The sequence below is a fragment of the Gopherus flavomarginatus genome, chromosome 6 (assembly GCF_025201925.1).
Source record: "Gopherus flavomarginatus isolate rGopFla2 chromosome 6, rGopFla2.mat.asm, whole genome shotgun sequence".
Classification (NCBI taxonomy): Eukaryota; Metazoa; Chordata; order Testudines; family Testudinidae; genus Gopherus; species Gopherus flavomarginatus.
Genome location: NC_066622.1, coordinates 30,567,964 through 30,595,074, shown reverse-complemented (window position 1 = coordinate 30,595,074; position 27,111 = coordinate 30,567,964). Strand labels below are relative to the sequence as shown.

The following is a 27,111-nucleotide window of genomic DNA, read 5'->3' as shown; positions in this document are numbered from 1 at the left end:
CAGGTGCTGCACAGATCCCGACCGAAACTGGGGCTTCCATCATGCCGAGTGCTGTGCAGATGCTTAGTGAGAGACAGCTGTCCTGGAGAGCTTATAGTCTAAAAAGGAGAGAGAAAGGAAGGACTGTGTGGTGGGATGGGAGGTAGACACTGAGGCACAGGATAGATGAAGTGACTTGGCCAAGGTCCCACAGAGAGTCCGTGGCAGAGCCAGAACCTGAACCAAGATCCCCTAAATCTGAGCTCTTAACCCAAGGCTGCCCACCACTGCTCTAACCCACTACACTCCTCCAACCCTTCCAGAGCTTCGACTAGAACTCAGGTGTCTCACCCCCACCCTTAGAACCCCTTTCTTCCTATAACTGGGAATAGAACCCAGGAATCCTGGCTCCCAACCCCCTGCTCCACCCACTGGACCCCACTCCACTCTCAGAGCTGAGGATGGAAACCAGGAGTCCTGCCTGACTCCCAGACCACTGCCCTACCCACACCACCTCTCCCTAAGTGCATCTGTTCCCTTCCGAGAACACCCATCCCTGGGGCTTTAGGCCTCCAGGCAGGCTCATGAGGGGGCGATGAACTGGACCTTCCACGCTCTGACTCCTACCCACCCTCCAGGCGAGTGTGTTTATTTGTTGAGCAATCGCTGTCAAAGTGCAGGCGGCTTTTCCAGCCCACCAGCCTGGCATCACTCCAGGGGGGCTATCACAGCTTGTGTATAAAGACACAGGTGATCAGGGACATCCAGCCAGGGCAGGCGCTGCCTTGACGTCTCTTCCTCCTCAGAGCGAATCTCACAGTAGATACATTTCCTGGTTCTGATACAGGGGAAGAGCAGCCTGGCTATGCCCTGACTCCTGGCCTCTTGGCTAATTGAACAGTTACCTGTGGGACGCACAGCAGGGAGAAGAACCAATAAGGTCAGTGGGTAGGACACCAGGGTGCCTGGGTTCTAGCCCTGGTTTAGGGAGGTGGAGCGTGAGCTGGGGGTTAGAGGAAGACTCAACACTCCTGGGTTCCCCTCCTAGCTCTGGAAGGGGAATGGGGTCTGGTGGGGTAAAACAGGAGGGTTGGGGGTCAGGAGTCCTTGAGTCTGTTCCTTACCTGTTGTATGTCTGTGAAATCCCTTCGGGTCTCCAATTTCCCTCCTCCCGAGAGTGGGGATTCATAAGTGCTTTGGGTGATGGGCACTGTATTCCCACTGGCCTGGGAATCAGGATGCCTGGGTTGGGTTCTATGCCTGGCTTGGAAAGGAGGGGAATGAGGGCTGGACATTTAGATTCTGTTTCCAGCTCTGCTCCTCACCTGTTATGTGACCTTAAGCAAATCACTTCCTTTCTCTGTGCCTCAGTTTCCTTCCTTCTCCTGTAGCTATTTAGGAATAGCTTGTGAACCATCTAGTGGGGGTGCTCACTGTGTTACATTGTTTAAAAGCTGCTGAAGGCAACCAGAGCAGTAATGTACCTGGCATGTGTGTGAGGTGAGTAATCTTGGTTATTTGGGAGCTAGCTCTGCTCTGGGTTTCTTCGTATTGCTGTTACCTAAAGAGCAAAAATGCACAACACGCCCTTCCTCTATGTAGACTTTGAGCTCCTCGAGGCAGTGATTGTCTCTCACTTGTGGTCTGTGCAGTGCCCGGCACAATGGGGGCCCTGATCTCAGTCGGGGTCTGTGCAGTGCCTAGTGCAGTAAGGGCCCCAATCTCGGCTGGTGCCTGTGCAGCGCTCGGCACAGCGAGGGCCCTGAGCTCAGGGACTGTGCAATGTGCAGTGTTGTAGTCTAGACACTTGCTACACCAATGGAAGTGGTTCTTGCTGTAGTAAATGCACCTCCCAGAGAGGCGGTAGCTAGGTGAACAGCAGAATTCATAGAGGTTAAGACCAGAAGGGACCACTTTTGCACCCCTGAGTGACAGAGCCAGGTCAGCCTAGGCTTTAGGTGTAGACCAACCCTTAGAGATATAACACAAACCTGAGGTGGGCCAGCAGGGGAATATTAAGTCAGAAGAGGACGGTGTCATCACTTCTGTATATAGATTCATAGATCCAAGGCCAGATGGGACCTCTGTGACCTGGTAGTCTGACCGCCTGTATAACAGGTCACAGGACTGCCCTAACTAATTCCTAGAGCGTCTCTCTTAGAAAAACATACAGTCCTGATTTCAAAATGCCCAGTGATTGGGGAACTCACTACAGCCCCTGAAAAATTGTTAATTCCCCTCACTGTTAAAATTTGTCCCTTATTTCCAGGCTGAATTTGTCTAGCTCCAGCTTCCAGCCCTTGGGAGTTGTTAGCTCTTTGGCTGCTGGACTGAAGAGCCTATTATCAAATTTCTGTCCCCTATGTAGGTACCGTACTTATAGACTGGGATCAAATCACCCCTCTGCCTTCGGTTTGCTCAGATGACTAGATTGAGCTCTTGGAGTCTGTCACTCTCTGGCATGTTTTCCAGTATAGCAGTGGTGAGACCTTTACAGGAAAACTGTGTCCTTTTCTGGTGTCTGCACTTTGGGCCATAGAAGAGGGTTCAGAAAAGAGCTACAAGAATGATCCAAGCTCTGGAAAACCTGCCTTATAGTGAGAAACTTAAGGAGCTCAATGTAGTTAGTTTATCCAAGAGAAGGTTAAGAGGTGACTCAAGCCCAGTCTCTAAGTACCGGCAGGGGAAGGAGATTTCAGAGAGCAGGGCTCTTTCAGCCAACAGAAAACGGCAGGTTGAGATCCAGTAGTTGGATGCTGAAGCTGGACAAATTCAGACTGGAAATAAAGTGAAAATTCTTAACATGGAGGGAGATTAACCACTGGAACAGCTGACCCAGGGATGTGATAGATTTTCCATCCCTTGGGGATCTATAAATCAAGGTTTGACGTCTTTCTGGAAGATACGCTGTAGCTCAAACAGAACATATGGGCTTGATACAGGAATGGCTAGGTGAGGTTCTCTGGCCTGTGTCATACAGGAAGTCAGAACAGCTGATTGTAATGGTCCCTTCTGGCCAGAAAATCTATGCATCTCTTTTGGTGCTGCGTTTTGCATAGATGAGCTGTTAGTTAGATTGGAAATGGGACCTGGCTTTGCTGCCACCAGACTGATTTAACACCTATCAGTTGGAAATGGGAGCAACGTGTGTAGCTGGGGAAGCAAAGAGCCATCAGTGGGAACGATTTCTGTTCACATGCACCTCAGTAGACGTTCGTAGTGGTGGCGATTTTGGGCCTGGACGAGACTCAACGGCAGCATGGAAAGAAGACGCCTAGAGCAGGCAATCAGCCAGCTGGGACCAGGGTGCCCCTTTGTCAGGTGTTGCACAGACTCGCAGTGAGGGAGAGGAGAGAGCTCACGATCTAACTAGACAAAAGAGGGCAGGGGAAACAGAGACATAGAGAGCGGGGAAGGATTATGCCCAAGACCAGTGGCAGAGCCAGGGTAAACCCAGGCCTCCTATATCACAGCACAGTGCTCTATGTAGTGCACCATGCATCGCTCTGAATGACTTTCCCTTCTGGTGGAATGTAATTTTGCTTCTTGCTTGCGTGTAGAGGTTAACACTCCATACCCAATTACCCTGCAGTCTGTTTCCCCATAACGTCCTTCATGGGAAATGTCAGTGCATTTCCAGCCAGCTGCTAGCGAGCTAAAGGGAGCCTTTGATCTGATAATTGTATAGCAACTCAGCATTTGGCTCAAAGTTCTGTTTACCTGCCTTTTATTTGCGTTCCTTTGCTCCGCTCCATGCTGCTCTTCTGCTCAGTTTTCGATGATCTTCGTCCCTCCAAAGTTGCGGCCAGGCTAGGAAAAAAGGGTGCAGAATTTCACCAGGTGGCAAAATCCTAATGTGAAAAACTCAGGCCAGTCAAACGTTTTCTGTCAAAACGATTTTTGATTTTGATGGAAAATTGGGGTTTTGACCAAAGAAAATTTCAGCTGTTCGTCAAAACCCACAATACCCAAAAATGAAATAGTTGAATTTGGAAATGCTACTGCAGTGCCTTATGGGAGTTGTAGTTTAAATGCCTCATGACCCATTCTCCTGTATGGGCTGGACTGCCCAACCAGACTACATCTCTTATGAGACACTACTGCTAGGGGCTCCGATGAGGCACCACCTTCCCACTCCAAGAGGGGAGATCATGGTACTTTGTGGGAGATACAGTTCGACCAGTGAGCCTGGCTAACAAAAGAATGGGAGCATGAGGCATCCAAACTACAGCTCCCATGAGGCACCGGTCTGTGGCAGCTCAGCAGTTGGGGAGCCCATCATGGTAAATGTAGTCTGGTCAAGGATCCCATCCTGTATTGAAAGGGAGCCTTAGGCACCCAAAAAACAATTCCCATGAGGCACAAAACATTAAATCATTTAGTTTTGATTGAAAATATCAAGGTTTTCCATGTTAGTTTTTCCCATTTGAAACTTCTGGAAAATTATTGATATTCTGACATTTGTTTAGATTCAAAACAAAATTCCAAAATGTCCATGAAAGGAAAAATTAGTTTTTCAGACAGTTCTGGTTAATGTGATCGATGCTATATATGGGCTAGGAATTGTGCACATGTGGTCATTTTGGTAGCCGTAGCCACATTTCTACCTTCCATGATGACTCACTCATTTAATCTCGTCCATCCATTAATTCTTGCCTCCTGTGTCAGTAGCTAGGCATTTCTTTGTAACATCTACAAAGCAGTCTGGGCTGTAGCATAAGCCAGTAGTTACAGTGTGTTCTGAGTCTAGTGGACAGGACACTAAATTGGAAATCAGGACGCCTGCGTTGTATCCTAGGTTTCCCTGTGATCTTGGGCAAGTCCCTACCTTGCTGTCTGCCTCAGTTTCCCCTCCCACCCTTTGTCTGCTTAGCTCATTAGCTCTTTGAGACAGAGACTGTCATTCACCCTCTGTTTGTACAGTGCCTAACACAGCCAGACCTTGACCTGGTTGTATTGTAGGCGTTGTTGCAATTAGGGATGTAAAATGTTAACCAGTTAACTGATAAGCATCAATCTTACTGGTAATGTATTCAGTAAAAGGTAACGGGACCGAGGCTTGGGGCAGGCGTGGGGCTGGCAGCCGGGACCCCGTGTAAAACATTGGGCTTTTGCAGCACCCCCGCACCCCAAGTTCCCGTGGCTAGGTTGTGAACTTGTTAACGGTTAAACGTTTAAATGGTTACTTTTTTAAAACACTGTTTACGTCCCTAGCTGCAATATAATTGTGAATGAATAATAATCCTGCACTCTGCCTCCCCTGCCCCCGCGCCATTCCGGGAAGCGGACAGAACCTGGGGAAGGAGGGGTGCAGGGGTGTGTGTTGCTGTTGCTTCAGGCAACACCCCCAGCAGCTCCCATTGCCCACAGTTCCCTGTTTCCAGCCAATGGGAGATGCTGGGGGCGGTGCCTGAAGCAACAGCAACACACACCCCTGCTCCTCTCCTTCCTCACCTTCCAGCCACTTCCCAGAGTGACACGAGGGGCAGGGCAGACAGGCAGGGAGCCTGCCCTGCTCCCAGTGTGTGCCAGGCCAGAGCCTGCCCCCTGAACCCCTCCTGCAGTCGAACCCCTGCCCTGAGCCCCTTGTCACATCCTGCACCCCAGCCCCCTGCCCTGAGCCGCCTGCTGCACCCCTCACCCCTCCTGCACCCCACACCCCAACCCACTGCCCTGAGCCCCCTGCTGCACCCTCCTGCACCCCAATCCCCTGCCCTGACCCCCTGCCACACCCCTTGCCCCTCCTGCACCCCACACCCCAACTCCCTTCCCTAAGCCCCCTGCTGCACCCCGACCCCCTGCCTTGACCCCCTGCTGCACTCCTCATCCCTCCTGTACTCCACACCCCAAATTCCTGCCCTGAGCGTCTGCCACACCCCACACCCCTCCTGCACCCCCTGAGGCCAGGGAGAGGGCGGAGTTGGGGTGTGGATTTTGGGGAAGGGGTTGGAAGAGGCAGGGCCTCATGGAAGGGGTGGGGTGGTGGCGGAGCTGAGGGCAGCGGGGGGGGGGAGGTGTCAGTAATGTGCCCCCGGCCCAATGTACTATTCCTCATGTGGCCCTCGTGGTCATTTGAGTTTGAGACCCCTGCATGAGATCATCCAGTCTAAGAGTAACTGGGTGAAATTCAGGGGCCTCCTGTATAGCGCAGGGCCCCTGAATTTCACCCAGTTACCCCTAGACTGAGCTGTAAAAGGGAGGCCTGACCCTTTAAGGGCCAGCAGGCCTTGCTCAGTTAGCCGTTCCCTGCTATGTCTATGCTGGGTGTGGGACTGAAAAGGAGACAGGGCCAGCAGTTAGGGGGTGGCTGAGGAGGAAAGCGGCTAGGCTGAGCTGGAGCTGGAGCAGCTCCAGGGAGTTCGTCCTGGGGCTAGTGTTGTCGTAGAGGAACAGGGAGCTGAAGAGAAGTCTAGGAGGGGGACATGAGGTTCAAGCCCAGAGGGGGCAGAAGATGTTTCAGAAGTGTTTGGTTTTGTCTGAGTTCTCCTGAGGGACTCCTGGGGCAGCCCTGGGACCTGCGACTCTGAAGAGAAGAGTGCGAGTCCAATGAGTTTTGTTCAGTGTGAAAAGAGTTTGCGGCTGGCCCAGATGGAGCCAGACAAGGAGACTTGGAAGAGACCAGCTGGGAGTAGCCAGCTTAGGGCCTGACCAGTTAGAGCTGGATTTGGGTACCCCAGACAGGATGGACTTATATTAATAGCGTGGCTGGAGGGCCAAGTCATATCTACAGTGGCAAATCACTGCTACAGCAGGAATAGGCCAAAGGCTGACTAAAGGGACACTGAGGCAGAGCACTGTAATGCTAGATGTTATTGTGAGGGGCGCTCCAGGATGATGGGCCTCACACGGGAGCCCAGGGACTTTGGTTAAACCAAAGCATTTCAGTCCTTACGAGACTAAACTGTTGTGAGGCCCCTGTGATGGTGGGAGTTGCTGAGGGGAGCAATGTTTGAGAACTTGATAATAGGCTCTTCGGTGTCCCAGACAAAGGTCTGGCAAGATCCAACACCTGGACGTTGTCACCAGCATAGGAGACAAATTCAGACTGGAAATAAGGAGCACATTTTAACCAATGAGGGTAAGTAACCATGGGAACAGCTTCCCAAGGGCTGGGGTGGATTCTCCATCACTGACAATTTGTAAATCGGGGTTGGATGTTTTTCCGCTCAGGTTCAACCAGGAATTGTTTCAGGGCTGGCCTATAGCCTGTGGTACGCAGGAGATCGGACTGGAGGGCCACAGCATTAGACTGTCTGAATCTGTCAGAACATTGTCACCCAGCGGCACCATGAGCTCAGCTTGGATACATGCTGAGTTGGACTCATTTGGGCGTTGGGGGCGGGGTACGCAAGGTTCTTCACTAATGGAAAAAGGCATCACAAGGACCAGCGGTGTGGCTCTGTTCAGCCTGGGGGCGATGGGGGATAATGGCCTGTGCTCTAATGAGATTGGTGCAGCTGAGCAGGCGTGCAGTACGGCAGCCCACATGAGGTAGAATTGCCAACCCTCCAGGATTGTCCTGGAGTCTCCAGGAATTAAAGAGTAACCTTTAATTAAAGATTATGTCCTGTGATGAAACCTCCAGGAATGCATCCAACCTAAATTGGCAACTCTAGTATGAGACCATCTCCCTGGGGCTGCAGGTGACTTGCAAGAACAGCTGTTCAGAGATTCCTCCTCTTTCCTGCTCCGCCTTTGCTTCATTAGTTCACTGGAAAAATGGTATATGGCAACCCGTGTGGCAGTCCACGTTGCTGCCTGGACTGGTGTACATGCCAGCTCGCCCTGCAGGGAACGCATAGTACTCCTGCCCTGATGGGAAGGGAGTGGAGTCTAGTATTTAGAGTAGGAGGGTGCTCTGAGTCAGGATTCCTGGGTTCTATTCTTGGCTCTGGGAGGGCAGTGTGAGGTCTGGTGGTTTCAGTAGGGGAGGGCTGGGAGTCAGAATTCCTGGTTTCTCTCTCTGGCTCTGGGAAGGGGATTGAGTCAAGTGATTGTGGATGGAAGTCAGGACTCTGGGGTTCTATTCTGATGTATGGAAGAGGAGTGGTGTTGAGTGCTCAGAGCAGAAGGGGCCAGGACATCTGAGTTCTAGTCCCAGCTCAGACGCTGAGTTTGTGTTAATCACTCACTGTTTTTCCCTTTCCTTATCTGCGCCATGGGGATCCCTGCTCTTTAAGTAAGCCCTTTCATTTCCAGTTTAAACCGATTTTTACTGAAAAATTCGTGAATTTTATAAAAAGTATTATTTACTTTTTTCTGATTTTTAACCCTATTTATGTATCATTCAAATATATAAAAAATAGCTTGTTTTATTAGGAAAATACAATACATTGCATGAGGTCTATGTGTTACGATAATACATTGGTCTGCATATATGTACAAAGCTGCCTGTTGAAGTAAGTCTATGTAGAAGTCTAGAAGACACAATAAACAAATGTAAAGTTATTCGAATGGTTATTCCAATGTAAAGCTTTATCTGGGGATTAGAGATCTATTATTTTCTTAAACTCCGAGGTGGCATTGTGTGTTGAGTTCTGTTTTAGTGCTGCAGCAAACCACACTGATGAACAGAATTCGAAGTTTTAGTCTATTGAATGCTTTTTCCCCATCTTTCCGTCCACCAAAATAAAGCCGGATATTTAACCAGAAAAATTATTAATAGTTTTTTGCACTGGTTTTTTACCTGTTTTTATTGTTGTGGTAATAAACACTGATAAATTCCCAGGAAAAATTAAATAAAATTAAAACTGAAAATGTAGGGCCCTATCCTTAGGGTACAGTTTCCAAAGGGACCTGAGGGAGTTTCATATCCAATTCCTGTTGACTATCGATGGGAGTTAGGCTCTTATTTCCTTGGCCCCTTTTGAAAACTGCACCCTTCCCCACGCCCCAGCAATGAAATAGAGCCCTCCTGGGAGTTATATGTGTTTATACAGCTCCTAGTGCAATGGGACCCTGATCTGAATCGAGGCCCTGGATCACTAGTGCAATTCAGAGAATAATTCAGTGGGACAGTTTGCCATCAAAAATTGCAGTTTTGTTGAAAGGTCTGACAAGATCGAATGGCTGGAAGTTGAAGCTAGTCAAATTCAGACGGGAAGTAAAGCGCAAATTTGTACCAGAAAGGGGGATTAACCAGTGAAACAACTTCCCAAGGGCTGTGGTGGATTCTCCATCGTTGGCAATTTTTTAAAATTGAGACGGAATGTTTTTCTCACAGATCTGCTCTGGTTCAACCAGGAATTAATTCAGGGCTGTCCTATAGCCTGTGTTATACAGGAGGTCAGTGGAGATTATCAGTGGAATACATCAGAGAGCTTAACCCGAGGGAGGGAGATGAGCTATTGAAGCTAATGGACAATGTTGGCACAAGGACAAATGGGAATGAACTGAGGCTGGCAATGAGAAGAAGGTTTCCAACTAAATCTAGGCAAATAACTGATTTTTTTTTTTTTGGTTAACTGGCAGCTCTGAAAAATAAGATAAAACAAAAAAGTTAGTTCAGGTCAAACTGAACCTGAAAACCTCAGCTGTTGAAAAAGTCCATTTTCAGTTGAACAAAAAAATGCTGTAGCTCCGCCACCGGATCTGGGCTGAATGCAGTGAGACGTAACAAATTCCATCTGTTTGGGTTTTGAAAAGATGGAGGGGTGGTTTGTTTACAGTCTAAGGACCTTCTGGGGGAGAAAATCCCAGGTACCAACGGGCTCTTTAACTTAGTGGAGAAAGGCAGAGCAAGATCCTGTGGCTGAAAGTTAAAGCCAGATGCAGTCAGATGAGAAACAAGGCTCCAAGTTTTTTTAACAACATTGATAATTAACCATTCGAACAAATGCCCAAGGGAGGTGATGGAGTCTCCATTTCTTGATGTCATCAAATCCAGACTGGATGGATGCCTTTTTGGAAGATGTTTTAGGCCTTGTCTACACTAGCACTTTACAGCGCTGAAACTTTCTCGCTCAGGAGGGTGAAAAAATACCACCCTTAGCTCTGCAAGTTTCAGCGCTGCAAAGTGGCAATGTAGACAGTGCACAGCGCTGGTAGCTATGCCCCTCGTGGAGGTGAGTTTTTCACAGCACTGGGAGAGCTCTCTCCCAGCACTGGTGCCATGACTACACAGCCACCTCAAAGCACTGCTTGGTAGTGAAGATATAGCCGTAGTGAAACACAAGTGATTGGGAAAATACAGGGGGAACTAGATAGAATTCCTTGCTCTGTGCTATACAGGAGGTCAGACTAGGTGATCTAACCATCACTTCTGGCCTTAAACTCTGTGAATTTATTAATAAAATAGATACCAGCTTTGGTGAATAATTGCTAAATATTACAATGCTCTTACTTGCCACCCCAAAATTATCCATCTGTTGACTGAATCTCTGCCCTGTTGATTTTCTGTGTTTACTTAGTGGCTTATCTGACTTCATTTTCCCCGTGTCTCTGGTTTGCACACACAAATAAGTGATCTGTTTACTATACAACAGATCACTTTGATCCCCATAGTAGAACCTCAGCTTCCGTCATTCTATTTTGCTATTTCGCATCTACTGCCATGTGTTAAGTTAATACATAGGCAAAGGAGGCTACTGTTTAACTGGCCAGGCTGATGTTGTTTGGAAATGTTGTTCTGTCTTCTCTGGCCAAGCAGGGCAAGGGCTATTGCTGAGCTATGGGATTTCACCCAGCTCTTCCCCTTTCACAAAATCAGTGACTGTCACAATTTTTCCCAGGAAAAATTTGTTTTTGCTCAAAAAACAACCTTCCCCCCCCCCAAATGAAAATAATGACCAATCTTAGCATTTTTCCATTTCTTGGGAAAATTTCCCCGCCATTTTTTCCACCTCCACAGTGGAAGTTTATTGCCACTTTATGTTTAACAAAAATGCAGGGGTTTGGGGAGAAAATGTGGGATTCTGTAATAAAAACCATATTGGGGAAGATTTAGCGAAAGACAGGAAATGAGTCTGTTTCAAACCGGAAACAGCTTCAAAATGTGTCACAAAGCATATTCCCCTTTTTTAACTACTCCTGCACAGAAGCAAGAGATTGTAAAGTCCTAATAGAACATGGAAGGTTACTTGGCTGCATGATGTTTGTTTTGTGTTTTTGCTTATCTTGCTATTATTTGTATTACAGTACCATCTAGAGACCCCAGCTAAGATTGGGGCCCCATTGTGCCGGGTGCTGCACAAACCCCCAGTAACACCAACTGTTCATAATTCAGGAATCAGCCTTCAACAACTCATGATGGGGCTGAACATCGTGCGATTCTCATATAACAAAAGGGGGACTCTTTTGATTTGCCTTCTGGCTTTTGAACCTTTTGGGTTAGTGGTTTCCAGCTTTTTTCTAGAACACCAAGGGCTAGAAAATTGGTTGGGTTTTGGTTTTGGTTTTTACGTGAAAGCTGTGATTTTCGCAGAAGCACCGACTCCGGGAGCTGAGACTTTATAAGACAAACTCTTCATATTTTGAGACTTATAATAGAATCCCAAGTGTTTGCAACACCCCGTGATTTTTCTCTCTGTGGAAGCATTCTGCATTTGGCACTGGGGTGGCTGCTGCTGGAATCCTGCGTCCAGTTCTGGTGTCCACAATTCAAGAAAGATGTTGATGATCTGGAGAGGGGTCAAAGAAAAGCCATGAGAATGATTAAAGGTTTGGAAAACGTGTGAGAGACTCCAGGAGTTCAATCTATTCGTTTCAACAAAGAGAAGATTAAGGGGTGACTTAAGTCTATAAGTACCTACAGGGAACAAACATTTGATAATGGGCTGTTCAGTCTAGCAGCTAAAGGTCTAGCAAGAGCCAAAGGGTGGAAGTTGAAGCTAGACAAATTCAGACTACAAATGAGGAACACATTTTTAACGAGAGTAATTAACCACTGGAGTCATTTAACAAGGGCTGTGGTAGAATCTCCATCACTGGGAATTTTTAAATCAAGATGGGATGTTTTTTCTAAAAGAACTGCTCTCGTTTAAACTGTAAGTTCAGGGAACTTCAGGGAAGTCCTATGGCTTGTGTTATATGGGTAGTCAGAACAGATGATCAGAGAATCTGAATGTGTAGTAGAAGGTTGAGATCAGTCCTAGTCTTCCCACAGTGATCACCACAACCTGCAACCAAGTAGGAACGCTACAAACCACCTTGGAATTGACCACAGTTTTAGTTACCGAAAATCTGCTAATGCCATCGGTGGAGACAATATTTTCACCTTTCTGAGTTGGGAACTGGATGCATAAATATTTAAGGCCAGAAGGGCCCATTAGATCCTCTGTTCTCACCTCCAGTATAGCGCAGGCCAGAGAATGTCACCCATTTACCTCTGCATTGAGCCCACTGACTGGTGCCAGACTAGAGCATCTTCCAGAAAGGCTTCCAGTCTGGATCTGAAGCCAGAGGGAGAATCCACCACTGCCCTTGGGAGTTTGTTCCAATGGTTAATCTCCTTCAGTGTTAAAAATGTGCGTCTTGTTTCTAATGTGAATGCGTCTGGCTTTAACTTCCAACCATTAGTTCTTCTTAGTCTGCCTCTCTCCACTAGATTAAAGAGCCCTTTAGTACCCAGGATTTTCTTCCCATGAAGGTCTGTATACATTGTAATCAAGTCACCCCTTGCTCTTATGGAGAAGCTAACCAGCTGGCGCTCCTTCAGCCTCTCACTGTAAGGCTTTGTTTTCCAGGCCTCAAATCATAGGGATGGGGCATCCTCAACCCACCTTGCTGGCTCAGCTGGAGCCAGACGTCTGGCTGAATCTGTACAACCCTAATTTGCCTTGCATTTGGCGCAGAACGGCTAACGTACAGTAATGAAGTTTCTCATTGCAATGCAGAGCTGTGCTTCTTAATAGACCTCCCACCCTGTGCCATAAAACTGCCACTTAGGCATGTGCAATTGGGCATTTGACAATACAAGTTTGGCAGCCTCTTCCCCCTCTCCCACAAAGCCGTATTTTTGGAAACCAACAATGGTGCATTAGCCAAATCCAGCTGATTGAAGCTAGATCCACTGTGCCCTTAGAGCAACTGCTCTGCTTGCCTATGCATAGCTGGTCTGAGAAGGAATGAGCAAAGCCGAGGATGCATAAATATCCATGGAAGGCAGCTCTCGGTCGCACAGGGAACTGCCTGCCTCCTGACGGGCATCCAGTGGCTGAGGGGTGCGTGTGGGGGCTTTCTGAAGCTTCCAGGATGGGTGACCTATCTTATCGTCTGCCTACTGCTGTTGCACTGGCTCTGCTAACATTTGCCGATTGTTTTCTAGATCCTCATTTCTCTGAACTGTCTCAGTTCGAGAGCTTTAGGGGAATTGCAGCCACTTTGAATGGCCCCTGTTTGCTCATCTGTGAAGACGACTTTGGTATTTCAGGGATGGAGAGGAAATTAGCTACCACTTTGATCCATTATCTGGGCTGGGGTCTCTAGTTGAAGGCCCCAAATGACTGGCATTAAGAAATGGATCATTGCAGAACCCCTGTGTACAGAGAGTTTTCTCCTCTTGGCACAGTGATATTAACAGCTGATGCTGTAGCTCCACTGGACACATACGTGGCTACCTAGAATGGAAAGGTAGTGCTCATCCAATGGGCAGTAATGGCACTGAATCCATCCATTGAAGCATGGGCTTTTTCACACTGTCCTTATACCCTTCTGTCATCATGGAGGTGTTTAGTGGCCCTGATTGAGAATAGCGGCCCCATCATTGTGACAGGTGCTGCACAGACCCCAGACAAGATCAGGGGGGCCCACGTTGTGCTGGGCACTGCATAGACCCTGACTGAGAGAGGGCCCTTCATTGTGCCAGGCACTGCTCGGACACACAGTGAGAGGCACGGAAGAGCTCACATTCTAAATAGACAAAGGGTGGGAGGGGAAACAGATGCCCAGAGAAGGGAAGGTCCATAGATGCCCAGGGCCAGTGCCACAGCTGGGAACAGAACTCCAGTGTACTGATGGCCAGTGCAGTGCCCTGTCCACTTGTCCTGCTCTGAAGAGCTTACAGTCGACACATGCACAGTAAAAAAGAGTGAGAGGGGAAACAGCTGATCCGTGCTGAGCCTCTGAGGTGAGGGATGAATGGCTGAGGCCATTTGGGAGCAGGGATTCCAGGCTTTCAAATGGGCTAAATGATTGGTTTCTCCCCCTAGTGGTGGCTGATGTAATCACAGAAGAGATGCAGCATGGGAGAAGCAAGATGGCAGGTGGAAGGACATGATTTGAGGGTGAGGTTATCCAAACAGGAAGGGCTGGAAAGGAATGCGTCTCTCACTACTGCATTCTCAGCAGTGGGGCCAGGATAAGTTTCAATCCCTGGTGCCCATATTTTTCTGAGCTCCAATGAGGTTAAAGGTAGAGGGTGTCAAAGAACAGGTTGGTTTTTTTTGGTTAGCGATTCCAAAAAATCAAGAACATTGTGTGAGGTCAAACTGAGCACAATGTTATCTGGAATTTTTGGTGAATCGAAAAGTTGAAAAAAAAATCATTTTGGGTTGAACAAAATGTTTTGTTTCAAGCTTTTAAAAAAAAATAAAGGAAATGTCAAAGCAAAAAGTTGTTTTGAATCAAAAGGTCAAAACGTCCCAATTTGAACAAGTACATTTCAGTCTCTGCTGCACACATGTCTGTGCCTAAGCCATGTGAAAAGCCTGCCTGAATCGGGCTGATCTCTTGTAACATGCGTGTTCTTCACCACGTTCTGGCCACAGCAATTTGTGCCCTGTCTCCCATGCTTAAAAGAGCCAAGAGTAGCAACGTTTCACATGGTTTAAAAGGGCTTCTGGCAAATTCAGTCTGACAGATGCAAACCCATTAGAGTCTCATGTCTAGCTCTTTACTGCAGTCACTAGCACGTGTAAATAGAAGCGAACTTTCAGGGATCTCGTGACCCAGGTGCCAGAGTTGGTGAGCCTGCTGAATGGATGACGGAAGCAGGCTGCCTTGGAACAAATTCCATGTTGCTTCATGGTTAAATCCTTGTTCCTTAAGAGGCTAAGTCCGAGGCAATGAGGTCTGGTGGATAAAGGCACTGGGTTTGGAGCCAGGACTCTTAGGTGCTAGTCCCTGCTCTGGCAGAGGAGTGGGATCTAGTGGTTAGAGCAGGGAAGGATTAGGACTGTTCTGAGCTCCGACCTTGGGCAAGTCTCTGTTTCTCCACTCAGCTTTCGTCTATGTATATTGTAAGCTCTTTGAGGCAGTGACTGCCTCTGATGTCTGTGCAGCACCTGGCCCAGTGGAGGCCCTGATCTCGGCCAGGGGTCTGTGCGGCACCCAGAGCCCCTCATTGCAGTCTGTGCAGTGCCAGGCTTAATGGGCTTCCTCAGTCTTGGTCAGGGTCCAGGCAATGTCCAACCTAACTGGAAAGTGACTTGGGTGATAAGAAATAGCCAGCATGGATTTGTCAAGAACAAATCATGCCAAGCCAGCCTAAGTTCCTTCTTTCATGGGGTTACTGGTCTAGTGGTAGGGGGAGAGCAGTAGATGTCGTATGTTTTGATTTTAGTGAGGCTTTTGGCACAGTCCCACATTACCAGGGGCAGCTGCAGGCACCAGCGCAGCAAGTGCGTGCCTGGGGCAGCAAGCCGTGAGGGGTGGCCTGCCAGTCGCTGTGAGGGCAGCAGTCAGGCTGTCTTAGGCAGCATGCCTGCGGGAGATCCATCGGTCCTGTGGTTTCGGCGGCTATTCGGCAGCGGGTCTGCCAAAGGCGCGGGACCGGTGGACCTCCCGCAGGCATGCTGCCGAATCCACATTACCAGCGGACCTCCTGCAGGCATGCCGCCGAAAGCCACCTAACTACCGTGCTTGGGGCGGCAAAATACATCAAGCCGCCCCTGCACATTACAGTCACATAAGCAAACTAGGGAACTGTGGCTAGACACATTTACTATGAAGTGGGTGCACAGCTGGTTGAAAGACCATACTCTCAGAGTAGTTATCAATGGGTCACTGTCAAACTCAGAGGAGATATCTAGTGGGGTCCCTCTGAGATCCTTCCTGGTTCTGGTTCTAATCACTGTTTTCATTAGTACCTTGGATAATGAAGTGGAGACTATGCTTATAAAATTTGCAGATGACACCAAGCTGGGAGGGATTGCAAGCACTTTGGAGGACATGATTAGAATTCAAAACAAATTGGAGAATTGGTCTGAAATCAACGGGATGAAATTCAATAAAGATGAGTGCAAAGCACTGCACTTAGGAAGGAAAAATCAAATGCCCACCTACAAAATGGGGAATAACTGGCTAGGCAGCAATACTGCAGCAAAGAATCTGAGGATGATAGTGGATCACAGATTGAATATAAGTCAACAATGTGGCGCTGTTGTGAAAAAGGCAAATCTCATTCTGGGGTGTATTAACAGGAGTGTTGTATGTAAGATCTGGAAGGTAATTGTCTCTCACTGCTCAGCGCTGGGGAGACCTCAGCTGGAGCACCGTGTCCAGTTCTGAGCTCCACACTTCAGGAAAGACGTGGATAAATTCTTTAGAGACTAGAGGACAGCACTAAAAATGAAAAAGATTTAGAAGACGACCTGACCTATGAGGAAAGGTTACAAACTCTGGGCCTATATATTGTCTTGAGTAAAGAGACTGAGGAGAGGCTAGATAGTCTTCAGATATGTTAAGGGCTGGCACAAAGAGGTTGATGCTCAATTGTTCTCCATGTCCACTGAATGCAGGACAAGAAGTCATGGGCTTAATCTGCAGCAAGGGAGATTGAGGGCAGATACTAGCAAAAACTTTCTGACTCTTAAGGGCAGTTAAGCTCTGGAACATGCTTCCAAGGGAGTTGTGTAATCCGCATGTCAAGGTTTTTTTCCCCACTTTGAACTTTAGAGTACAATTGTGGGGACCTGCGTGAACACTTCTAAGCTTAATTACTAGCTTAGATTTGGTAACGCTGCCACCTGCCAGAATTTTAGTGTCTGGCACACTCCCTGTTCCCACCCCCCCCACACACTTTCCCCTCCCTGGGTTGCCTTGAGAGGCTTTACACAGATCCAAACTCCTTGGATCTTAAAACAAAGAGGAATTAACCATCCCCTCTCCTTTTCCCCCCACCAATCCCTGGTGAGTTCAGATCCAATTCCCTTGGATCTTATAACAAGGAAAAATCAATCAGGTTCTTAAAAAGAAAGCTTTTAATTAAGAAAAGAAAAAGTAAACATTATTTCTGTAAAATCAGGATGGAAAATGCTTTACAGGGTACTTAGATTTATATAGCCCAGAGGAAACCCCCTCTAGCCTTAGGTTCAAAGTTACAGCAAACAGAGGTAAAAATCCTTCCAGCAAAAAGAAACATCTAGAAGTTGAGAAAACAATAATAAGACTAATCCGTCTTGCCTGGCTATTACTTACAATTTTGAAACATGAAAGACTGATTTAAAAAGATTTGGAGAGCCTGGATGGACGTCTGGTCCCTCTTAGTCCCAAGAGCGAACAACTCCCGAAACAAAAAGCACAAAGACTTCCCTCCACCAAGATTTGAACGTATCTTGTCCCCCTATTGGTCCTTTGGTCAGGGGTTAGCCAGGTTTACTGAGCTTCTGAACCCTTTATAGGTAAAAGAGACATTAACCCTTAACTATCTGTTTATGACACCCCATCACTGGAGATTTTAAAGAAAAGCTGGACAAACGCCTGCCAAGGAGGGTCGAGGTTTAGCTGGTCCTGCCTCAGTGCAGGAGGCTGGATTTGATGACTTCTCGAGCCCTACCCTGCTATGGTTTGGTGAGGTCAGTGGCTGAGCCGTGAATAGAACCCAGGCGTCCTGATTCCCAGTTCTGACTGTGATCCACAACAGTGCCTGTGTTTTATGGGGCTTTTTAGTTGCAATTCTCTCTTTAAATCCCTACCCGACATCCATTTCTCTTCCTGAAATTCTCTTACACTGGGCAAGGCTTTATAAAAAGCGTTGGATCTGTGCAGAAAAACCAAAGTAGGAAAGCAGATCTAAGGGAGTCAGAATTGTACGCTGTGTTGCTCCTGGCATGCCTAAAGCCTGGAGCGGCAAAAATCTTAAGAGAGATTTGGAGGCATTTGCAATCACTTTCTACCCTCCTGACTCCCAAAGAAGGCAGAGGAAACCAGTGCTGGGCTTTTCTTTTTATCTATGTTTTGTACTTAATTAGAGAACAGAAGGTGCTTTTTGCTAGTTTGCCTCCAGGAGATTAGGCGATTTGCTAACAAATTATTTCCATCACCGTTGGCTCCACGATGAAGCTGTTTCCTGGCTCACTGTGTGGCTTGGTGGAATGCTACCAGATGCGGAAAAGCAGGGACTCTGAAATGGACTGTGGATCATGGTGGTTACAATACTACTGCCAGCTCCGGCGATATTTCAGAGACTGTTCGGCCACAAGGGACTACTGTGATCAGCTAGTCAGACTTCCTACCTAACAACCCATAGGCCGGCCCTGAATTAATTCCCATTTCATCTAGAGCGAAGTTTTTAGGAAAACATCACAAACAGATTTAAAAATGGCCAACGATGGAGAATCCACCACATCCCCTGGTAAATTGTTCTAATGGTTAATTCCCCTCACTGTATTAAAAAAAGGCACCTTATTAGTCCTTGTTCAAATTTGTCCAGCTTCAAATTCCAGCTGCTGGATCTTGTTAGATCTTTGCTAGATTGAAGAGCTCTCTGTTATCAAATATCTGTTTCTCCTGTAGGTACTTATAGACTGTGATCAAGCCAACCCGTAACCTTCTTGGTGTGGTTTCTTAAATCCTGGGGGCATGTGAGCCTGTCAGTTTTTCATTTCAAAACAATTTCTGTCCACTCAGTTTAGGGAGAAAAATTGAAAATGGAACCCCTGAAGGCTAGATAAAAAGAACTGGATATTTATTCTTTTAAAAACATCTCATGCTTTTTAAGCTGATCTCAAGATTTTGAGGGGCCTGACCAGGGCTGGCTCTAGCAATTTCGCTGCCGCAAGCACGGCGGCACGCCGCGGGGGCGCTCTGCCGCTCGCTGGTCCCGCGGCTCCGGTGGACCTCCCGCAGGCTTCCCTGTGGGAGGTCCGGTGGTCCCGCGACTCCGGTGGACCTCCTGCAGGCTTGCCTGCACATGCTCCATCGGAGCCGCGGGACCAGCGGACCCTCCGCAGGCATGCCTGCGGGAGCTCCACCGGAGCTGCCTGCCGCCCTCCTGGCAACCGGCAGAGTGCCCCCGTGGCAAGCTGCCCCAAGCACGCGCTTGGCGCGCTGTGGCCTGGAGCCGATCCTGGACCTGACTCATGATTAGGGCTCCACCAAATTCACAGTTCATTTTGGTCAATTTCACAGTCATAGGATTTTAAAAATAGTAAATTTCATGATTTCATCTATTTAAATCGAAAATTTCATGGTGTTGTAATTGAAGGGGTCCTGCCCCCAAAAGGAGTTGTGGGGGAGTTGCAAGGTTATTGTGTGTGCGTGTATGTGGGCGGGTGGGGTTGCAGTACTGCTACCCTTACTTCTGCGCTGGTGCTGGTGGTGGTGCTGCCTTTCAGAGCTGGGCAGCTGGAGAGTGGCGGCTGCTGGCCGGGAGCCAAGCTCTGAAGGCAGCGCCGTTGCCAGCAGCAGGGCAGAAGGAAGGATGCCAGGTATGGCATTGCCACCCTTACTTCTGTTCTGCTGCCTGCAGAGCTGGGCCTTCAGTCAGCAGCCACCACTGTGCAGCCGCGCAGCTCTGAAGGCACCACAGAAATAAGGGTGGCAATACCGTGACCCCCCTAAAATAACCTTGTGACTCCCTCCCTTGCAACTCCCTTTTGGGTCGAGACCCCCAGTTTGAGAAACGCTGGTCTCCCCCCTCGAAATCTGTGTAGGGTAAAAGCACCCAAGAGACAAGATTTCACAGGGGAGACCAGATTTCACGGTCCGTGTTTTTCATGGCCATGAATTTGGTAGGGTCCTACTCATGATTTTTGATTGTCTGGGTTTGCAGTGCTGGGACACCTGCTGGCTGTAAGCTCCGGGCATGATACGGGGCTCACACAGTCACTCCCTGTGCCTGGTAAAGTTTGCAGTGGGCGCAAAGCTCGGCAGCGGAGGGAAGAGCAATGGCGAAGGGGTCAGTTGCACAAAAGGAGCTTGGTCGCTGGGAACCTAGGCTCATTTGAACAAGGTGGGCTCGAATACAGCCTGAGGCAAGGGTGTTCCTCCAGGCACAGGGCTCCAGAGAGGACTCGGTTCTGTAAACCAAATGAGCATGAGCTCCTGCTGCAATGCAAGGGCTGAGATCTCACATGATCCTGGCGTGGCTCAGCAGCCGGGGGTCGAGCAGGAGAGGGAAGTGGCATCATGTCTGTATGCATCATCTGTGACTGTGATACTGCGTCCAGCTCTGGTGTGCGCACTTCGAACCACTGCAGTGAAAGAGGCACAGGAACAATCCAAGGGCAGGAAAACCTGCCTCCTGAGGAGAGGCTCATAACAATGCACAACTTTGCCCTACATGTTGCTGCAGAGAAGTGGGGATCACTTGGGTCACAGAGGGACAGCATCTAGCCAGTCTGTGTAGCCAGTTCCCACACCCTGAGCCAGATCGAAGCCAGTGCCCCCTATTTCCCAGTTCCCACCCCCTCTGAGCCAGCCAGTTCTCTGAGCCTGGGGCTGTATCAGAGATGGAACCCCAGAGGGGAAAGACCCCATATTCCATTCCCCACCCTCCAGAGCCAGCCAGTCCCCTGCCATGAACCCAGGTTGGAGCTGGTGCCCTCTCAAGGGGAAAGGCCCCATATCCCATTCCCCTCCACTCCGTTCTCTCTCACACACCCAAGCCCTGACAATATTATCCAGACCAAGATGCCACTTTGCCTTTGCTGTGTTAGCAGCTCCTTTGTTCCGCTTGTCTCATTTCCAAAGGCCCGACTGGGGGGAGAAGCCAGCCCGGAGCCTGACGACACCTGAAAGCTAATTTTGGGCCTGTGCGTCGGAGGCGCTATTGATTCTTGGCTGTAAAAATAAATCTGCTGCTAAACGCCTGGTGGTTTTTTACCACTTCCCTGTTTAACCGCAAGGCGCGTGCTAGCTGCAGACAGGTTCCTCGGGCTGTGCACAAAGAGCCCTTTGCAGCTAGTCAAGTTGAGAATGAAAAGGCCTGGTGCATTGCTGCCCTCCATTTCCCCCACGCTCCCTGGGTGCCACCCAGCCAGCTGCTTCTATTTCAGGCACTCCCTGCAACTGCTCCCACCTGCTGAGGGCTCTTGTGTGGCCCCCCCAACCCCGCCATTCTCCCTCCTCTCCTACCAGGGGCCACTCTTCTCCCAGGGGTCCTGATCTCAGTCAGGGTCTGCGCAGCACCCAGCACAAGGGAGCCCTTGATCTGTGGATTTGTGCCGCTGACGGGGTCCCGGACTTGGTCGGGGTTGTGCAGCTCCTGGCACAGTGGAGGCTCTGATTTCGGTTGGATCCTGTAGGCATGGCTGGAACACACACAATGATCGAGATGAAATAGCAGGAGGGTCGCTCTGAATTCAGACCCATTCATCCTAGGGCAGAATTCACATCCATTCACCTCTAAGGCGCTAGTCCCAGTGAGATCTCCTCCTCGGCTGCAAATAGCCCGTTTGCCTCTGGTTTGGTCGGTGGGGATCTGGCTGCAGGAGGCCCCGGTTGGGCAGACGTCTGGCTGCAGGGAGCCCTTTCTCTGGTGTATTCGTACCCAATTGCAGAAGCAGGAGGTTCTTCTCCCAGCCCGGCCCCTGCTGCCCCTGGTGTCCGGGAGCCTTTGCAGAGGGGTACCTGTTCTCTGCACGTGCTGCCCTTTGCATCACCCTGACCTGCCCCCCCTGCGTGTGTCTCCTCAGATGCTGCAGCTGTGTTTCATGAGAGGGGGCCTCGGGTTCCTGGGCGCCAAGCGCTTCTCCCTGATTCATGCCGCCTTCCAGAGCACCCAGCGAGTGGAGTACAAGCCCATCAAGAAAGTCATGGTGGCCAACAGAGGTAAGAGATGCACCCTGCCCCCATTGCTGCAATCCCTCCCAGCAGTGGATCCCATCAACTCCTCTGTGGCCCTGCTGCTGTGCTAAGGCCCCATCCTGTCCCATGACCCGGACCCCCCCACTACAGGGGCAGAGGGTGTCCCCTCTCAGAGAACCAAGGCTGGAAGCAGGCCCCTTTCCATACTGGTCCCAGCAGCCTTGGGTCAGGGAGCTGAGCCCCTCCTGCCCGACACTGAGGCTCCTTAGGGTGAGGTTGGTACGGTCCCCCAGGGCAGTGGGGATGGGAGCAAACATGCCATTGAGATGCCCTGGGTCAGCCTCCCTCTGGGAGTGATCAGCTCAGGCATCGTTGATGTGCCAGTCACACTTGAGGCAGCTCCCCACTCGCAGTGTGATTGGCTCAGACTCTCTGCAGACTCAGGCAGCCAGTTACACTCCTTTGCCTCCATGTACAAACCCCTGTGGGTCACTCTTTGGTGTGTGTGTTTGCAGGGGAAATTGCCATCCGGGTGTTCCGAGCCTGCACCGAGCTGGGGATCCGGACGGTGGCCGTTTATTCCGAGCAGGACACGGGGCACATGCACAGACAGAAGGCGGATGAGGCTTATCTCATTGGGAAGGGATTGCCCCCAGTCCAGGCGTATTTGCACATTCCTGACATCATCAAAGTAGCCAAGGTATGAGAGGAACATGGGGGGGGGAGGTTACAATTAATAATTAATATTAAGTGTAATGAACAATCATATTAGGGCTGTCACATGATTAAAAAGTCATTGCAATTAATGGGGATATGAAAAAAGGTCATGATTAATTGTAGTTTTAATCGCACAATTAAACAGTAATAGACTGTCAATTGAAATTTATTATAAATATGTTTGGATGTTTTTCTACATTTTCAAATATATTGATTTCAGTTACAACATAGAATACAAAGTGTACAGTGCTCAATTTATTTTTTTAGTTTGGATTACATATATTTGCACTGTAAAAAGATAAACAGAAGAAATAGATTTCAGTTCACCTCATACAAGTACAGTAGTGCAATCTCGATGGTGCAAGTGTGACTGACAGATGTAGAATTTTTTTTACATAGATGTGTAATTATGATATAACACAATTGTTATATTGTTGTATGTTGATTAATTACTAATAATTAATATAAACAATGTAAAACTTTAGAACTTACAAGTCCACTCCGTCCTACTTCTGTTCAGCCAATCGCTAAGACAAATAGTTTTAGTTTTATGAGACGTAATGCTGTGTGCTTCTTATTTACGATGTCATCTGAAAGTGAGAACAGGCATTCGCGTGGCACTGCTGTAATATAAAGTGAGCACTGTACACTTTGTATTCTGTGTTGTAATTGAAATCAATATATTTGAAAATATAGAAAATCATCCAGAAATATTGATAATAAATTTCAATTGGTGTTCTAGTGTGATTAAAACTGTGATTAATTGTGACTATTTTTTTATGTAGTTAATTTGTTTTGCGTTAATCGCTTGAGTTAACTGCTGTTAATTGACAGCCCTAATTATGATTAATAATTACACATTAGATTGGATTGGGGGTTTGGCTGGGAGTTCTGTTCCTGACTCTGGGAAGAGAATGGGGTCTGGTAGGTTACAGCGCAAGGACTGGATGCCAGGACTCCTGGGTTCTGTTCCTGCCTCTGACATTCAACCGGCCCGTCTCCATGCCTCAGTTTCCCTAATCTGCTGGGCACTTGAAGGGCTGTGGGTTTTAAAGAGCCAACACACAATTTTTCTAATGCCTCTCTCCCTGTGTCTGTGTCCCTAGGAGAATGAAGTGGATGCTGTGCACCCTGGCTACGGCTTCCTGTCTGAGCGCTCGGACTTCGCCCAGGCTTGCTGTGATGCTGGAGTACGCTTCATCGGCCCCAGCCCAGAGGTGGTACGCAAGATGGGTGACAAGGTGGAAGCCCGCGCTATCGCCATTTCTGCAGGTAGGGCGCTCTCTCCCTTTGCAGCCAGTGCTGGCCCCAGTGTGGTGCTAGGGGCTGCTGTGTTGTAGGGCATGGGGTGGGAGGAGCAGTCTGGGCTGCATTTCCCTGCAGGCAGTGCTGACCCCTGAGTGGCACTAGGGGGCACTGTGTTGCTGGAGGTGCTGCATTTCACATGGCTCTGCTCATGACTCACTGTGTAGGCTGGGGCAAACCAATCTCATTAAGTTTATTACAGTTGTGCCTAGAGTCACCGACTGAGATCAGGACGCCGGTCGTGGTGGGCACTGTGTAGACCTCACCTGAAAGCAGGGCCCCTGTTGTACCAGGTAGTGTACAGCCATACAGCGAGAGGCAGTCCCTGCCCTGAAAAGCTCATGTTCCAATTAGACAAAGGGTGGAAGAGGAAACTGAGGCACTGAGTGGGGACGGGATTTGCTCAAGGTCAGTGGCAGAGCTGGGAATGACATGCCTGTATCTGCTCTCTCCTAGGGGTCCCTGTGGTGCCGGGCACTGACTCCCCAATATCATCTCTCAATGAGGCCCATGAGTTCTCCAACAAGTATGGCTTCCCTATCATCTTCAAAGCTGCGTATGGCGGAGGCGGACGGGGCATGAGGGTCGTGCGTAGCTATGAGGTACTATTGATTCCAGAGCAAAGACACACCTGCCCTTAATACCCTTCTGTTTTCCTGGCCTCAGCTTCTGGGGCTGAGTGCGTCGGTGGCATCTGCAGCTTCTGTTCCTGTGGCTGGTGCAAGTGCAGCTAATCTGATTGGCTGGTGCTTTGATGGCGCAAGAGCCTTCTCCTATGCATCTCATGTGAAACCTCCCAGCCACAGTGCTGACTTCCTATGTCTCTGTGCCAAACCACTGGGCTCCAGAGCTGTCTCCCATGTATCATCTGCCATCACTGCAACCTCTTGCCAGAGGACAGCTACATCTCTTTAATTTCCCTTCCTAGAGGTCAGCTGGGTGGTGAAAACAGATGTGCTAACTTAGTGCAGTTTCAAGATAAACCCTTTATTGGGAATGGAAACTATTTACAGAAATATGATAAAAACTTCCTGCTACGCTCAGGCTGCAGCCTGTGCCAGCCCTGCCTGGGTTGCTTTGTCTCTGCTCCCAGCCTGAAGTGAGCCCCAGGAAACCCCGAGGCTGCACGAAGAGTGTACAGGAAGTATGACATCTCTATGCCTGGAGGACTCACTCTATAGCCCAGTAGAGAGAGAGGTACCCAAATTTTACCCTTTGCTCCACAGTGAATGGTAGCAGGGACTAAAGAAGGGTGACCAGATGTCCCAATTTTATAGGGACAGTACTGATATTTGGGGCTTTTTCTTGTATAGGCTCCTGTTACCCCCCACCCCCTGTCCTAATTTTTCACACTTGCTGTCTGGTTACCCTAGACTGAAGGGACCTTCCGTTACCTTTATATTGGGAGCATGGGTGCTGGAATGGGAGGCAGGATGTCTGGGTTCTGTCCTTGGTTCTGATGTGGAGCTTGGGCAGGTCTCTTTTCTTTTTGGTACCTCTATTTCCCCTCCCACCCTGTGTCTTTTTAGACTCTGAGCTTTTTAGGGCAGGGACTGTCTCTGTGAAACACAAGGGACAATGAGAACCTCAATCTTATAATTTGCCAAAGATCACCAGTAAGTCAGTGGGAAAACTGGGAATAAAACCCAGACTCCTAGCCAGCAGCCCAGCCTACCAGACCACAGTCCTCTCCCAGAGCTGAGAATAGAACCCAGGAGTCCTGAGTGCTAGTCAAATGCTCTATTCACTAGGCCACACTGCTGACTCAATCTCTGACCTTTCTGCCCCCTACAGGAGCTGGAGGAGAATTACACCCGGGCATTCTCAGAGGCGCTGGCTGCTTTTGGGAATGGGGCTCTCTTTGTGGAGAAGTTCATCGAGAAGCCAAGACACATTGAGGTCCAGATTCTGGGTGAGCCCTAATATCCCTTTACCTGCCCAGCCCAACCCAGCCCAGGATGAACTGGCTGACTCAGCGGGTGCAGGGAATGGGACGGACGCAGGGTCTTTCCCCTCTAGGTGGCACCAGCTCTGATCCAGCCCCAGGACGAGGGGACTGGCTGGCTCACAGGGGCAAGGAATGGAACGCAGGGCCTTTCCCCTCTAGGGGGCGCTGGCTCTGATCCAGCCCCATGGCTGAGGAGCACTGGCTGGGTGTTGCCTGCCTGGAGGCGCTTCTACACGTGACCCAGGGTCCCCAGTCCCTGGAAGGGGATCAGCATTGACTTTCTTTTCTCTGCAGGGGACAAGTATGGGAATGTGGTGCACCTTTACGAGCGGGACTGCTCCATCCAGAGGCGGCACCAGAAGGTCGTGGAGATTGCGCCGGCGGCTCACCTCGACTGCCAGCTCCGTACCAAACTCACCAGTGATGCTGTCAGACTGGCCAAGCAGGTACGAGCCACCCTGGAGATCCTGGGGCTGGGAGAGTAGGGGATTGCAGGTTGGGACAGAGGGGTATTGGCAGAGCTGTGTGTGTGCAGAGCCCGGGGCTGTGGATTGGACTAGGGGAAGGGTGATTGTGGCTTGATTGTTTATTAGGAGCCTGTGCAGGCCTAGAAGCTGGAAGTGGGCGACAGGGGATGATCACTTTATGATTACCTGTTCTGTTCATTCCCTCTGGGGCACCTGGCATTGGCCTCTGTCAGAAGACAGGACACTGGGCTAGATGGACCTTTGGTCTGACCCAGTTTGGCTGTTCTTATGCTAACTTTCTGGTATCATCTGTTTCACCACTGACCCTTTTTGAAATACAAAATTGTTTCCTTTCCATCTCAAAACATTAGCTTTCTTCAGGAGGGCGTGTAATCCAGTGACTAGGACATTGGGCTGGGAGCCAACATTTCTGGGTTCAGCTCTGGGAGGGGAGTGGGGCATGGAGGTTAGAGCAGAAGTGGATGGGCATTAGGGCTTTTCCCCTCTTTGTGCCTCAGTTTCCCCTCAAAGTCACTGTCAGAGCTGAGGCTAGTCCTGATTCCCCACCCACTTGCTCTGACCACTAGACCCCACTCTCCTCCCAGAACCAGGGATAGAACCTAGGAGTCCTGACGTCTAGGCCTTCCCTCTGCGTTAACCCACTAGACACACTCAGCCGGGAATAGAACCCAGGAGTCTGCAAAGCCACCTCGTTATCCACCTGCAGAGGCCTCCTCAAAACTCTCCTTTGCTGTGATGCCTACAAAAAACGTGACAGTGGTTAGGCTG

The 27,111-nt window shown here is 49.2% G+C and overlaps 1 protein-coding gene across 6 annotated transcripts in view; it reads left to right on the top strand.

Moving 5' to 3' along the window:
* PC (pyruvate carboxylase) overlaps nucleotides 1-27,111 on the top strand; it is a 242,256-nt gene that overhangs the window by 84,243 nt on the left and 130,902 nt on the right. For all 6 annotated transcript variants that reach the window (XM_050960406.1, XM_050960405.1, XM_050960407.1 and 3 more), the window contains 6 exons: nucleotides 21,774-21,909; nucleotides 22,401-22,585; nucleotides 23,709-23,874; nucleotides 24,364-24,509; nucleotides 25,702-25,819; nucleotides 26,150-26,301. In XM_050960406.1, the coding sequence (XP_050816363.1) occupies nucleotides 21,774-21,909; nucleotides 22,401-22,585; nucleotides 23,709-23,874; nucleotides 24,364-24,509; nucleotides 25,702-25,819; nucleotides 26,150-26,301 (903 nt within the window). The remainder of the gene's footprint in view (nucleotides 1-21,773; nucleotides 21,910-22,400; nucleotides 22,586-23,708; nucleotides 23,875-24,363; nucleotides 24,510-25,701; nucleotides 25,820-26,149; nucleotides 26,302-27,111) is intronic.